General features: G+C 37.6%; 1 protein-coding gene across 2 annotated transcripts in view; it reads left to right on the top strand.

Annotated features, from left to right (window-relative positions):
• The window catches only part of LDAH (lipid droplet associated hydrolase), a 114,788-nt gene that overhangs the window by 36,850 nt on the left and 61,139 nt on the right, over positions 1-16,799 (top strand). For both annotated transcript variants that reach the window (XM_021525335.3, XM_085574486.1), the window contains exon 4: positions 13,545-13,714. In XM_021525335.3, coding sequence (XP_021381010.1) covers positions 13,545-13,714 — 170 coding nt within the window. The remainder of the gene's footprint in view (positions 1-13,544; positions 13,715-16,799) is intronic.

The following is a 16,799-nucleotide window of genomic DNA, read 5'->3' on the forward strand; positions in this document are numbered from 1 at the left end:
GCAGAGAAGTGGTGAAGGAATAATAAATTATCTGTGAAGACATTGATTATATGAACCCAAAATGTTAATGTACCATCAGTGTGAAGTTTTGAACTCAAATTAAGTTGTGCATAGAAAGAAATAAATTCTAGCGTTACAGGAAAAATTGGAAGTGGTGTGTAGCTTAAATTTATTTGATATATTGCTTCTTGACTGTTGTTATAATTCATCTGAATGTATGAATTTGCTTTTGCAGGCCTCTGGCTTCTAATGAAACTGCAGAATTGGCTGTGAGTGAGAGTCTGCCTCTAGCTCAAGTGGTATAAATCCAGAGAAAATGACTGAAATTGTTTGGGTAAAATTGAATTTATACTTCAGCAAGTTAATAATGTTGTTAATTGCTGGCTAGTTGTCCACCAAATGACAGATAGAAGTGTGGGCAGGATTAGCAGGTATGAGCCATAAGTTTTTACCATCATGGTATGATGTGCTGGCAGGAAAGAGCCTAAAATAGTAGCTTGAGCAAGACAAAGAGTGTGGTGTTCTATAATAAGAGGTTACGAGTTATTTAGGACAGTGATTCCCAAACTGTGATCTGGCTGATCAGATGCACTTGGCACTTCTTCTGATTTCCACTTGCTAAGTGGAATGAATAGTGACTAAGAATACTTTTCCAATAACATTTCTGTGTAAGCATTTGCTGCAGTGCCCTTGGAGATGTTGTGCCACCATGAATGTGTGGTGCTGGCAAGGAGTGGGATTGTGGTCTGCATGCTGCAAACAGGAGAGGAGGAGGTCATGGAAGTTTGGTGTTCCAAGAACTGGGTTCCTAAAAATAGGGACTTTTCCTTCTTGTTGAGTGTCACAGAATTATAGAAGGGCCTGGGTTGGAAAGGAACTTAAATATCATTTAATTACAACCCCCTTGCCATGGACACAGATGCCTTCCACTAGACCAGGTTGCTCACAGCTCCATCCAGCCTGGCCTTAAACATTTCCAGGGAAGAAGTTACATGGACACAAGGACTCGGTATGCACTTGGTAGTTTTTGCTGGCTTGTGACTAATTTATTTTGAGTAGATGTTTTTATCAATTGCTGATGAGGGAAAATACCTACATTCCTGCATCAGGTAGATAAAAGATACTGTCATTTTCTTTGGTTGGTAAAAAAACACCTCAGAATTAATCTCTGTCATATTCAGAAGTTTTTTGACAAGGAAATCCTTATCTGTGCTTCATCCCTGTATGATTAATTATAACAGCAGATATGTGGCCACACTGAGGTATACAGTGATAGTCATGTTTAAAAAGCATTTATGTCTTGCATATTTCAATATACGTATATACATAGGGTGAAAAGCAGTAGGAAGGCAGCTGGACTGGCATCTCACTTGCATACTTTAAGCTTATGCATATACACATTTAATTCACGTTTTATACATTTAATTCACAGTAATTTCTATTTCAAAACATTTTCTGTTCCTAGGCGTATCAATTAAAATATCTGAAAATCAGTGAAAGATTAATTATCTTTAATACAAGTTCCTTTGATGTTTAGTCCATTATATTTCTATATTATAGATGCAGAAAACTCTATAGTCATGTGTATGGCCTAGAATACATTGAAATTCTGCTTAACTGTAATGCAGATTTATATTACACAGTGTTTCACAGTCTAGTAGTATCACACTGTAGATACAATAAAAACCCCAAATTTTGAGCATGCCATCACAGTAGAATTATGCTGGTTTCACAACTATTTCATACCAGATGTAGTTTTTTTTAATGTACAGAGAGGGGAAGGTTCCTGTTCATGGAGCTGGCCTTGGCACTAATAAATCACATGGAGCTCCTCACGCGGTGCTTGTCAGCAGTGATCCCAGGTGAGGGCGTGCACAGAAGGACTGGTTGTTTGACAGGATGGGACAGGAACTGTCAGCTCACTGCAGTGCAATCCTGCTGCCCCTCGTTATCCAGCAACTGCTGTTACCCAGAAACCTTACTCCTTCCTTGTCTTGGAAAAGGCAGCCTAAGGAAGGAAACTTGTGTGCATGTGTAAAAGTTATTATGAGCCATTTAAATGTTGAGGTTTTTGTCTTACCTTGGTAAGATCTAAATTTTACTGTATGGCTTTAATGCTTAGTGTCTATTTTAAGGAAACAAATGGTCAGTTCATCTTATGAACCCACTGGAATGCTTGAAATCTAGATGTGTGAAAAGTAAGCAGCCCTAGGGATGCTGCACTACTCCATTTACTTCTTTCCTTTAAACCACATTCAGTTAATTATTCATGGAGGTCCTGTAATCATGCCCATAATTATGCAAATACATCCTTAGAGTGAAATCTTGGCATTTGGCATTGACTTTATCAGTCCTGCTTAATTTTAAGCATGTGTTTAAAAGTCCTGTTCCATTCAAAATCAAAACTAAGAAAATTCAAATTTTGCCATATATGAAGTATTTCTAAGTTGCTCTGTTGTTTTCTTTTCTGGCCATTCAAAATGTTAACAATTTTACGTGTTTATATTAGCATACCTTAGCAGCCATGTATTTAATTGTAAAGATCATTTAAACACTATTAAGCTCATTTTGGTATTGCTTAATGTATATCCCATTGAGTTTGACGGAGTAGTGACTAATTTTTGCTGACGTTACAAGGAATAGGACTTTGTCTTTACATTCCTTATGGCTGTATGAAAAATAGGTTCCTTGCATTCTCTCATTTTTTTAAAGGCTTTCCACTAAGTCTGTTGACATACTATGTATTGGAATATTATTAAAAAATATCCATGTGGAGAGTTTTTTAATCCATTCTAATACTTCATTCAACTAATTGCTTGGTTAAAAGAGGAAATTTTTATCCATACCTACAAATAGGAAAAATATAATTCTGTTTTTAAAGATTTTTGAAAACTGATACTATCTTCTGTATCTTTATCCAGAAAACAAGATGTTAAAAAAAAAAAAAAAAAAAAAAAGAAGGCAATAATTCATTCATTAGAGAGCACGATGTCTTTACTTCATTCCAGGACTTTTTTTGAAATTGTTTATGGGTTATTTTGTGCATTTCATCACATGACATAGGTATGTTCTCCAACTGATTCCACCACTTCTGTTTAGATGCAGGTAGCTTTTAGCTGGGGGGAAAAGTGTTGAAGAACCTCCTACCTGGTCAAGAGGTAACAGTTACATCTTCTGGTGTCTGTTTGCAGGCAGGTCACAGTTCCCTGGGATGAGCTCAGTGCTGTGATGTTTCAGAGTAGCTTGCTTAATGTTTGCCATATTATTAAAGGGAAATAAAAACCTAATGTAATTTGGAAAACCACAGTATTTAGAGGATCAGGTTATTTTCTCCAGTGAGAATACTTAAAAATCTTTTAACACAACTCAATTTGAAAGATATTCTTGCATCTGCTAACAGAATGACAATGAAGTAACCCCAGAACAGGGAATAATCATTATGTCTGAAAGTGTAAGAGGCCTGGATTTGTTTTTATAGTTGAGTCAAAAAGTTTATTCACTTCACAGGTTGGCTGCAGGAAGAAAAGCTGATCAATAGTTTAATTTAGCAATTCTGATTTATATTAGGGACCTTTGATTTAATTTTGATGCCCACAAAACTTTAAACAAATGGTGCAGATCTTGATGGGATCAGTCCAGTGTTTAGTGACATTTTTATTTTTAATTGTAGTGATCCACAGCTGTAAGAGTGAGAAGCTATCAGTAATGTACAATATCATTCCAGATTCTAAAATTATTCAGGTTTGGAACATGGACCCTTTCTTCAGTTTTGTTTCAGTTTTAGAAATTTCCCTTCCTTTGAGGAGCAATGTAGGCATTTCAGGGAAATACAGGAAACTGTGAAGCAGAGTGTGCAGAAGTGACTGAAAATGGCCTCATTCTTAAATAACCAGTAATGCATTACTGTTACCTCTAGTGTATCTTGAATATGTTCGATCTGAGTAGAGGCAGAGTGCTTGAAGAGATGATAAAGAACAAAATTACGTGGTACTGTAGATTCAGGTTGAATGAGTGAGTCTCATTGCTGCTTGCTGGATGAAGGTTTTCTTTTTTCTAGTTTTGATACCATGTGGCACTACTGTCTTTCTTTAAGATAGACATATTTTTACATCTCTAAAGGCTGAATTTGAGGTTTTGTTGATTAATACATATATTAAAATAACCTAATTTACTACAGTTACTGAATTACTGGTGTGGTCAAGTGAATACTTGTTTGCCAAGTAATTCCCCATTGGGGTAAACATTGTAGCAAATAATTTAAATTCTTTGGCAGTGCCATTTTAGTGTCACTCTTTTTAGAACAGAACTATGGTTTCAAGCTTATTATTTGTGCATTTCGTCCCATGACATAGGTATGTCATGGGATGAAATGCAAGCTGAGCTTGCTGCCACTTCCTTCGAGGCTATGGTTTACATGATTTGGAGGATTTTTCAGTTAATCACAAAGAGGGCAATATCAGTGTTCCTGAATACACTTCAGTGTGAAACTACTTCATCATATTTGGAGCTGTTTATGTCTGGAGTGCAGGTAAAACTCAGGTGATGTGTCTTATTATATAAATCATACTGTAAAGCCTCAGGCAGTTTCAATAAGTTTGTATTGAACTGTTGCTCCAATGTCTGCTAACGTAAGTGAGTGAGGAAACAAAACTTTTTAAGCCATGACTCTAGAACTGCTTGTGGTGAACTGATTTACTTTCCATGAAGGATCTCTCACATGTGCAAAATGAAGATCAAAAATCCCTTACTCATCCCCTACTATGGGCAGAGACACCTTCCATGAGATAAGGCTTCTCAAAGCCCAGTCCAGCCTGTCCTTGAGGGATGGGGCATCCACAACTCACAGTAAAGAATTTCTTCCTTATACCTAAACTAAACCTGCCCTCTTCCAGTTTAAAGCCATTTCCCTTTCATCTATCACTCCATGCCCTTGTAAAAGTCCCTCTCCAGCTTGCTTGTAGCCCCTTTAAGTACTCAGTTTTGTACTGGTGGCACTTCAGTCTCTATTTCACCTATCATGTAAAACTCCAAGTAGAATAAAGCCGTCACAGCAGTACCTTGGGCAGGTTGCCATAGTTGTATGCTGGGCACTTCAAGTGTGTGGTTAGGAAAGAAACCTTCAGCATTTTCTTCAGGAAGTTTAAAAAGGAAACTGCTATCTTGGTAACAGAATTAATTTTTAAACAGTGTAACAGAACAGTGGAGAAGAAAAGATATAAATCAGAATTTAAATAGTCATTTCACAAAAATGTGTTTCTTCCCCAAAGATACAAAATTTGCACTGCACAGCATGTGCAAATGGTTACTTAAAGCATCAGCAACTGATAAAGAAACCTGCTACATTTATACAAAGTACAAGGTGAAATTTTATTTGCTCTGCCAAGTTTTACCATTGATTTTCATAAATTCAGACTTTTGCAGGTGCTGTTTTGTCAGTTTCTCTTTTGCCAGTGGGAATCAGTGCTGGGAGTCACTGATGGTTGGTTCCCTCTGCTGTCAGGTCACACTCCTTGTGAGGAGCCCTGGCAGAGATTACAAAGCTTTGCATGGCAGGTGGAATTGGGAGTGTTGACTGAATCCTGTGAAGTGGCACTGCATTGCAGAATGTTTAGCAGACGTGCTGTGCTGCAGCCCTCAGCACGGCTAGCAGGGGGCTGTGTTCTCTGCTGCCATAAACTGAAGTAGCTCTTTGCAGTCAGTTCTGTGCTACCAGTTTACTGCAGCAGGGAATAGAAGATAATAATTTTGGAGGGTTCTTATAATCCGTAAGTTTGAGTGATACAGATGAAAGATGGAAAAATGTTATGCTTGCCCAATTGGATCATTTACTTCGTAAAAAGGATGTTGTTGTTACATAATTTGGATATGGGTATTAAATTTGACATTTCTACGGATATATGAACATAGAAACCTACATTTCTCTTCATACTTCTATTGAAACAGTGTCATCCAAGATGAATATTCACAAGGGCAAAGAAAAAGACTAAGTTTACTGAATGCCATCCTAATGTGGCCATTATAGGAGCTGGTGAAGCAGGAAGTGCATTACTGTTATTTTGGTATTGTTCTGAAGAGTCCTACTTAATTGAACGTGTCAGTCTTGGTTGATGCCACAGTACTGAATAAAACTTCTGGGTGGATTTTCAAGAAAAATTGGGACTGGCCTGGAAAGTTAAAAGTTACAGCTTGAATTCAGTAGAAGCATCAAACACTTCAGAAAATGTCACTCATCAATCTTTCCAATCACTGTGAAGTACAGATTCTGTATTGTAACTTGGACTGTTGTATAACTGCTCCTCTCAACTACCTTCTTTTTCTTTTTCCCTTTTCTTTCTCTTAATATCATGGTGTGCCCCTTCTCATTTTCTCTTACTTTGAAAATAATTCTTTTTATTTCCTGTCTGTGAAATAACATGGGTTGTCTTCCTTGGCCAGCTGTCTTATTCTGCTCTAAACTCTGGCTCTCCCTTGTTTGCTCTCAGTCCTTCTTTCTCTATTTGTATCTGTTTAAACTTCCCAAAGTTTTGAAGTCCTATTTTCAATAGGTGTGACTGTTGGACTTGCCTACTGTGGTGCAGTGCCTCATTTGTCATAACCAATGGAATCAATGCCTGTGAAGTGATACTCATCTGTTTTTGTTCCCATCAATACTCACATAGTTACTACTGTCCTTTCCTTATCATCTATGCTACACCTCCCCATTCTTGGTGGTGTGCAGAACATCATTATTCTGGTTTTCTTCTGTTGTTAATCTGTATAAAAGTAAGTTGTGTTGAAGTGTGCAGTTTTGTTTGTGTGGGTGACTGAGGGGCATTGACACAGCCTTGCACTTGGCTTCAGTGTATCCAGAAACAAAAAACATAGCATAGACAATCAACTTCCCCGGGACTCAGACCTCTTTGCTTTTTGCCCCTTGAGGTCATTTTATGTTGGAAATTCAGATCTGCTCCTATACAGTGATGGGTCTTTAGCCTGTACAATGCAAAGTGTGGGGTTTTATTGTAAGTTTGTTTTATTGTTTGTTTTCTCTCTTTATAATACAATGCTGAGAATTCTTAGAGATTGCACTTCCTGCAGTTATTCAGCTTACTGACTATAAAATGTAGTCATTCAAATACAGAAAACTTTAATAAATACATTATGTAAAACACCATATAGCATTTGCTTTATGCTCCTTAAAGTGCTTGGAATGGAGATGTTGATTGGTGTAGAACTGCATAGTAAAACACTTTTTAATGAAGTTTGCCTTGCATTGGAGACAACCAACAAAATTGTGCTTCAAAGTTTGTACTGTTATTTCATAATTACTTGATAATAGTTACTCTGAACAGAGGTAAACAAGACTGGGAATGTAAAATAAAATAAGTTTCTAAGAGGTAATTTTAAAAGTTCAGGGTATTCCTGTATGCTTTTAATAAAAATCTTGGGTTTAGTACTTGTCATGTTTATTAGTTCATTCTGTCAGACTACTCTTGTACTAATTCAATTATACTATAGCTTCCTTTTAAAAACATATTAGGTGTTAAACAAGTGTCCCAGCAATAGGTGTGTAGAAAGCAAAGGAAATCAGTAGTTCAATTTGTAAAATAAGGCCTTGTTATTTCTTTAGTAAAGAAAATAATACATATGACCACTTCAGTGTCTTGAGTAAATGGTAATTTATTTGTAGAGGATACCTTTACAAAAAGTAATTGCTCTAATAAACATTAATGAGTGGTGTGTTTATATTAAAAGTTGCATGAACAGTTCCTGAGGGTGCCAGGGCCAGTCTGAGGTCTAAGGGTTAATCTAAAACACAATGCCTTAAGACCTGGTTCTTGGTGTCAGGAGGAGTTCTTCAATATTTATTTAACATTCTTTCAGGGTTTCCATCCTATTTCTTTGGCATTTTTTTGCTTGCTTGATACAAATTATCCATGGTTCACTAATCAAATGAAAGATTGAATGAAACAGTTAGGCTTTGAGCAATATATCTTTAGGGGATGCCCATAGTAGACCCACAAACCTTAAGTCTCAATTTTTAAGCTTACAGTTCTATTTTAACACTTTCAAATGGCATGGTTCAATTTTTAGGAATTATTGTCTTTTGCTATGAGGAAAAAAAGCAATCAAATTATTTATTTAATTTCCAGAATTAGACTTCATATTATGTACACCATTTTAACAGCTAATTTGGTTGTCATTTCTGCCTGTCACTACATAAAGGAAAAGATAAAAACTTTCCAGGTGTTGCTTCATCTAAACACAAGTTATTCAGTCAAAATTACTGCTCTTCCCACCAGTGTCTGTCTGTGTGTTTGTGGTAGGAAAAAGAGTTGGTATGTAAAGTCCAAAACACTTGGCTCAATATGTTGGTTTTACTTGGGTATTTGGTGGAGATGCAGGGGAATTTATATGTCCCTGAGCTACCCCATTCGTTCAGTCTCCAGACACTTATTTGTCCTTATGCTGCAAAAGATCCAGTTTTGAAAATTCTTGACCACAGGAGTTTATAGAAGTGATTGCTTGAAGTTTGTCCTTAGATATCCTGCTACCACGTCTAGAGTCAGTGATCCATGAAGAGGAAGATACAGTGCAGGTAGACCAGTGGTTTTTACCTCCCTTTCCTTTATCACATGTAATTGCAGGTCACCTTTCCTTGTGGTTCCTTACTTGATCAGGAACAATTTGGAGGCCTTGTTTATGAGCTGATCTTGGGACATACTTCAAAGTCACTCCATGACAAGTGGACAAGTGTTCAATATGTACTGAGCTCAAATACTCAGTCACCTGTTGTGACCGGGGCAGTTCGGAGTTTGGACATGTAAAATTGTAACATTTGGGAAGTACAAAGGCGTGCAGAAATTTAAAGGTCCTGTTAGAAAGTCAGGCCTCCAGTATCTTTTTTAATCTTCCAGTAAAAAGGACTCTCTGATTCAGCAGACTTTTTAATGAAAGGCTAACTTTTATGAATTGGCAGCCTCAAGTCTGCTCATATAACTGCTACACTTTTTTTCTGCATAAGAATTTCCCTTGCATACACAGCAGAAAAACAAACAAATACAATTCTCTGTTATTTTTCTGAAAACCAAAGTCCTCTTTCCTAGCAAGATGAACTTGTCAACTAATCATAGAGCAAACACTATATTTTAATCTATCATTGTTTTCTGCCTGTAGTTTTAGCAGAGGTTAGAAAAAGAGAGTTGTTAAAGTGATGGTGCATTTGTTTTTCCAAAAGCACATCAGAAAATTAATGCTTTGCCAAAAAAAAAAAAAAGAAATACAGTATTTCTTTTAATACACCAGTTAAATAAAGTCTTAAAATCATGTCTTGGCCCAGATGGGGTGTTTGTAGCATAAGGTACAAGTTGTATAATTTCTACTATCTGAAAACTGCTTAAATGAGCTCTCCTTCAGCCATGGCATGTATTCCACACCTGAGGTGAAGTCACTCTGGTCTCTTCTTTCATGTAGAGCCATTGGAGTGCTGACTGCCAGTGTGTTTGTGCAAGTCTGTTTGCTTATACAAAGAACCCATTTAAACTTCTCCACCCAAGAAATTCATGTTGATTTTGGATAATCCCTGGGCGATTTTATTCTGTAAAATAAATAAATAAATCTTTCAGACTTGTGATGCAGCCCAGCTCTTACACATTTTGGACTATTAGCAGTGTAGCATTTGTGTTGGGGAAACATGAAGTGACACGAGGCGTGGGCAATTTTATGTTTGTCCAGATGTCAGATAGGATGTCTATTTCAGTACAGGGTTATGGGACGTGGAGCTTCACCTGAGGAGTGTGGGGTTGATCCGTGATGAGAGTTTTGCATGGGAATTACCAGTCCCCACACTGCATGTGCATTCCCCAGTGTGGCTTCTCTAGGAATAGTGCCAAGATGATTTGGTTTGGCAATAAACCACTATTTCAGAAGAAAAGGAAAGGTTGTATTAAACAGCTGAAACAATTTTCTGGGGTCAGCCTTGGCTGTCAGGACTCACTGGCAGTCTCAGAGAGGTTCTCTGTGTGTGCAACACAGGCCAGTAGCCGAGGGAATCGGAACATCTTTGCTCTGAGTGTGTGAGCAGGGCTGTGCTGAGGCTGATGTGGCCCACAGTAGATTGAGTGTCCATGATCATCATCAATCACAACTGACCCATCCATCCAATTAAAAATTGCTTCTGCAGGCTCAACTCTCCCTGGCTCCCTTAAGGAAACATTGGTGCACAGGCTTGAATTGAGTGTTCTCAAGTCTGACCAAATGCAAGGAGGAAGAAGCCATTGTTTTCACTTTATTTTCAATCCCCAGCTATGTCCTTCCTCAGGGTTCTTGATCTTACAACACAGCTGGTTCTGAACAGGGACATTTCTACTGAAGCCAATAGCTTTGGGTATGTTGGCCAGAATGCCTGCAATGATATTTATTAGGTAAATAAACATTAAATTAGGTATGTAATGTCTTAGCTAATTAACTGTATTTGTCTAACATAGTTAATCTAAACTTGGGAAGTATTGAGAAGGGCTTAGGCTGTCTCTGCTGTGCTATTTATTAATTTCATGGCAGCAGTCTTCAGCAGCCCTTTTAGCAGATGCTGAATTCATGTATGGAAAAACCATTAACCTTGTGAGACTGAATAATACAAATAAAAATTTGTCTTGTTTCCTGCTTGGTTTTTGGGGTTTTGTGAACCATGAAAAGTTCTCTACAAGATTTATACACCTACTTTGCCTCATTTTCCTGTGCTTTAACTGGAAAATAAGCTGAAAACACTTAGATTCAATAATAGAAATGAAATGTAAAACATTAAAAGATGTGCTGATAAACGACTAAGATGGCAGAGCTGAGTGAAACAGTACAGAAATGATAGCAAATGATTACCAGGGATAATTGACTCACTCAACCCAACACTACATATGTTACCAACACATATATCTTACAATATGTGTTGTAATACATATATACTCAGTATAATTTCCTCCTTCACTTGTTGCTCTATTCAGTGGGCCATCATGTTTCTACTGTGTTGACGTTTTTTGTGTTACATATACCTGTAATTAGACTTGGGATGTAGACAACTTATTCCTACATGAAGCTGAGCTGCTGTGTAATTTAATGTAGGAAAGGCAGCTTTTGCTAAAAGTAGAAACTAAGCTTAAAAACAGTGGTTTTGCCTTAGACTTTTATTTAGGGTTTTGGAAAATAGAACAAACTCTTTGTTTTCCATTACATGTAGAAAGCCAAATAAAATATCACTTCTCATCTAATTTTGCATTCCTTGGGTGTATTTTGGTAAACCCTTTTTTGTTTTGAGTAAATTGCTCTAAATTATGCTGGGATACAATCATTGGTAGTTTTAGCAGAAATACTAGTTTAACTGAAGAGCAACTTTGTTGGGACTTTGATGGTAATTATTTAAACTCAGAAAAAATCTATCTTGAACAATTACTTTGCTTCTAAAGGGTATGTTTCATGCACATGATCAAAAAGGTGATGTAGTCCCAGCCCACTTGGGCTACCAATTAGTTCTGTCACTATCAACCTCCCAATAACTTCACTACAGCAGTGTTAGTAATCTTCAGTATTTGAGGGTACTGTCCAGTTGCCATGAAATTTACTGTGTAAGAATTAAAGCACTGACAGCCATAATTTGCTACATGTTGTTCACAGTCATAGGCAGTTAACTCATAGTTATCTCTTTCTTCAAGCAGGTGCAGAACAATCTGAAACAGAGCTACGATTCTGACTTTCTTGTACAGTCATTTTTCAATGTATTTCAGTATTTTTAACGTATTTATCTTTACAGTGTCTTTGCCTGATGGACATTTTCTTCCACATCTGTTTTTCACACCAGGTACAGTTGCAGAGCTCATCAAAAGACACCAAGTGGGAAGTTAAACACCATACTGGGCCAGTTTGGGCTTTGTGTGCATTCTGTTAGCTGCCCCTGAGTTGTTAGAGGTGGATGGCTTTTGCCAGGAACCTTGGAGCCATCTCTAGGACCATGGCTCAGTAATGAGCTGGTCCCCACTCTGTGTCCAAACTATGCTGCCAGGAGGTTTAGCTTCCTTCAAGCTAAAACTGCACTGCAAATCAGCCTGAAGCAGCAGAGAAGATCAGAGGTTTTTATCTGTAGTATGAAACTGAATCCTGAGATAATAGCACAGATTTAAGAGATTAAGTGATACTAGTACCACTCCATCTCATCTAGGTACGCTAGGGGCAGGCATTCATTCATTCTTTCTATCTCTTTTTTATTACTCTGCTTTTTAGTATTTCTTCTTACAGTCATGTCAGTAGAGTAGTCCAGCATAAACTGGAGTGGTGTATCCGTAACTTAGTGTTTAATTGTGGATGTGACAGCCTGGTCAGAGAGCAAGAAAACCGGAATCGGCTTGTGAGACTTTATGAAGATAAGCAGTGATAGCTTGTTATTATAAACAACCTACAGGTATTGTTTTCCTAGTCTCTGCTTTCCTGTTTGTCTTAAAGATTGTTTATAAGAAAGGCGTTTTGTTAATTAGCCAGTCAGGTGAAATCTATTGATTAATTGACCAGTCTGGTCTGTCTGTATCGGAACAGTCTATAAAAAGAGAGGATTTCAGAGTGAAGCGAGATGCTGTGCAATCCAGCCTTCTGGTGAGTCTGTGTCATTTCTTACTCAACAGCAACATTTAGTTTAGTGGGTAAAGCACTTTTCTAGCAGATGAAAGAGCAGTGAGCCCCTTTAGACTGGGGAACTTCAGATGCATGTCACCATTGTAATAAGCAAGTTAAAGGTGCCTGAATTGCTGTGTATTTTTACAGACACCAGTTCAGTTTGTCTTGTTGACTGGCCAGGAAGCAAGGAGCCAAATCCTCATCATGAGGGATTGCCCAAGCTCCTTTAGAAGGTCCCTGGCAAAACAGGAATGAAATTGTACAGTAATCTAGAACCACGAAGCGCTAACTTGATTTTCCACTTTCCAGCTGAATTGACATTGATAAGAACCTGCATTAACAGGGATATTTTATGTAGATACTGGTTTTCTGTGTTGACACATAGGCATTTCTTATCTTTCCTTATTCCATGGGACATTTTTGTGCATCTTTAATACAGGTGGTTTTGAATATCTGAAGGTTGCTAGTGCATGATGACATATATGGGAGCTTGTCTTCTGTGGGGAGGGACTCATTCCTGGGCAGTATTGCTGTTGTAAAGTAAAGTTGGATTGATTTAAGGTGATCCAATGCCCTGAGTTTGATCTTGTTCTGAATGAAGGAGATCAAAATAGTGGATGATGTGCTGTGAAATCTCCATGTGTTTACATGTCTTGTGCTCGTTCCCAAGCTACACGTAAGGCTTTACATACTGTGCATGTGATTTATCAGTCAGTATTTTCCAGCGGTGGTGACTGAAAATTAAATTTTTAAGTCTGGTGAGGGGTTTTTCTTGTGTTTGGTTTATTTGGGTTTTTTAAAACTAATACATATTTTTATTTCAGTGTTCTACAAAGAAGAGAGGCAAAAGAAAAAACATGCCTGAAATTTTATTCACTGAACCAAAGGACTTCTTTTCTTTTATGTTTCAGACACAGATATTAAGGAGCTAGAGGATGTTTTTGGACTTAACGGACAAGTAGAGCACAAGCTGAACTTCCTCAAAAAGAATGTATCAAAAGATATAAAGCTGGTACTGATTGCTCATTCTATTGGTTGCTACATCACCCTGGAGATGATGAAACGGGCGTCGGAACTTCAGGTACATGAACCTTCTTGAATGGGAGTTGCTTTATTAACAAAGCAGTGCACATGCTCAGGCTATGGGTAATGCCATGTGTTTTCTGTAAAAACTCTGTTCTACAAAACAAACAAAAAAATTGGCTTGATCCTAGTAATATATAATAAAGCAGATTGATGTAAATCTGAGTCTGAATTTGGATCTCTAATGCCCTTGGAATATAAATAATTAATAATGGTGACACATGTATTTATGACTTCCTTGTTGTCATCTTTAAATAATTTATAAGCAAATCACTAGACGTTTGGCAATTGCTTTATGTGTTACACCAAAAATTAAGACTGGTTGTGATTTTTATAGTGGTCTGTTATCTTGAGGCGAATGGATTGCTGGTTAGACATGGGAAAATGTATGGGAATGAATAGTAAGATACATTATGAGGAGTACGTCTATGAAAGACATTGATTTTAAAATGTAATACAAATATCACTGCTTCTGCAATTCAGTCTTGGTTTGTGTAACTCAGTGAGAGTGAGAGCTGTAACTGCATGTTCTGTATATCTGAACATTTTTCTTTGTCCCTGTGAAGCAGTGATAAGGTTGAAGCAGGACTATGTCCTTGCCCTCTGTAAATGGCAAACTGTGCTCAGTGCTAACTGCCTGTTAGTGGCTGATAAATGGAAAATGGTGTGTGTGTGGGGGGGTTATTCTTAAACATTCACTCTTACTAAATAATTACTTCATCCTTTATTTTATAAAATCTTCAGTGGAAAGAAGTCCCATGTTAGTGGTGACATGAAGTCTGGGGTTAATATATGCATGTGGCTAATACATGTAACATATGTGGTTAATAGATTCATATCCACTGCTTCATAAGCATTTCCACTGCACATCTAACTTCTTCTTCCTTTAAAGGTAAAAAGAACTAAAAATGTGGAACATGAGGATAACCTGATATATTATAATAATAGGCATATTTCACTCTGTGATTATAAACAAGAATATTTTTTTAGAGAAATGTTACATATTTTCAGGAAGGAGCATTCTAGAAAATATGTGCATTAATTTGTTCAAACATGCCAGCTTTTTTGGGGTCAAAATCTGTAGTCTTTATTGCTCAAATGATTTTATTTGCTTTCAATTAAACTAAAAATTGTTGACTAACATTTTTACACCTGTCTCACCAGATGCTGGCAGCTGTTTGTCAGTATTTTGAAATGTAGGGATCTTTAGGACCCTCTTAGATCTCATGGTGCACTGTCTGCATAAAGTTAATATATGACAAGCTACATTTAAGATGCATTCAACAATAGAAAATATTTGTGTAAGCCGGAATATTGTGCAATCTTTGTCCCATTGCCAAAAATAAGTTAACTCTTAGGTTTTATAACATATGAAGTGTGATAATAAGAAACTTGTGTTTCCATCTCTCCCTTTATTTTTACTGGAATATTTGATTCCCACAAGATTTTGAGCACATGTGTATTTTAGTAGCTAGATCATTTGATTTTATATTTGTGTAGTTCTTGGTGATATTTTTTATTATATAAATTTTGGGTTTCATCTTTAAATTCTTTGCTTTGCAAAGAACCTTTCATTATTTACAATTTATTATTCTGAGCTAGAGGTTAATTTGTTGTATTTTTTATTCAAATAATCCAGTAAAAATGTATATTTGGAATGTATGTTTAGCAGATTTGATTTTTAGAATCCCAGAGTCATAGAATTGTTAAGTTTGGGAAAGATCTCTAAGGTCATTGAGTCCAGTTGTAAATGCAGCACTGCCGTGTTCAGCACTAAACCATGTCCCGACAGTGCCACATCTACATGTTTCTTGAACACTTCCAGGATGGTGATTCAACCACTTCCCTGTGCAGTCTGTTCCAATGCCTGACCCCGCTTCACTGAAGAAACTTTTGTTTCACAATTTAAAGCTCTTCCGTAGTTCAACCACATACAGACTAGATTGTCCCTCCCTTAGCATGCATGAAAAGAAGAAAGTACATCCCCTTTCTCTCTCCTCCTTGGTTCCTCTTCAGCTGTCAGTTTTCACAGAATCACAATCATCAAGGTTGGAAGAGACTTTCAAGATGGTCAAGTGCAGTCATCAACCCAGGACCACCATACTCATCCCTAACCCATATCCCCAGGTGTCTTATCCAGTATGCCTTTTCAACATTTCCATAGACACTACCTCCCAGGGCAACTTATTTCAATGCCTAACCATTCATTCAGTGCAAAAACGATTTCTAATAACTAATCTGAATCTCCCTTGGTGCAATTTAAGGCCATTTCCTCATATGTTTTCACTTGAGACTGATCTCCACATCACTGCAGCAGTTGTAGAGGTCTCCCCTGAGCCTCCTCTTCTCCAGACTAAAAAACCCAGCTCCCTCAGCCTCTTCTCATAAGAGAATTGTTATCTAGGCCCTATGCGAGCTTTATTGCCCTTCTTTGGACCTGAATGTTGCTGTATTTAGGGCCCCTGTGCTCTGCAAGTAAATGGGGTACTGCATTTTTTCCTTAGACTTGTGTGAGATAATGCTTTTCTCTCTAATTAGTAGAAATGAAACAGGAATTGCCAGTCTATTCCAGCATGAATTAGGTTTTGGAGCCCATCCCTATTTTCTCATTGACTCTCAGGGAGGCTTCCATTGAGTGTTCCTTCAGGAGAGCCACTAACACAAACTTAATCTTAGATTGGTGCCTTTAACCAAGTCTGATTGGTAGAGAAGGGCACACAGGTTACCTCCATGCTTGTAACTAAGTGGGGCTATGGCACAGATTTCAGCAATGGGACAGTGATGTTTTAAACTTGTCTTTAAGTGACTTTCTGGCCCAAAGAAAGCAGCAACTCCCAGCAGCACTCTTGCAAGGTTCTGGGTTTGGCTGAGGTCCAGGACCATTCCCAGTAGTTAGTTTGGAGGCTGACATCCTGTTCAGAGGCAGGAGGAGATTCATCCATGTGAGCAAAACCCATCCTGTGCCCTCCTGTTCAGTGAAAAGCTGCAGAATAATTCCTGGCTGGTGTTTTCTGGCTCATGAGTAACCACAAACACTTTCCAGTTGTCATGGTGGGCTTCAAGTCTTACCAACATTCACCTCT

The sequence above is a fragment of the Lonchura striata genome, chromosome 3, assembly GCF_050655825.1.
Source record: "Lonchura striata isolate lonStrDom1 chromosome 3, ASM5065582v1, whole genome shotgun sequence".
Classification (NCBI taxonomy): domain Eukaryota; kingdom Metazoa; phylum Chordata; class Aves; order Passeriformes; family Estrildidae; genus Lonchura; species Lonchura striata.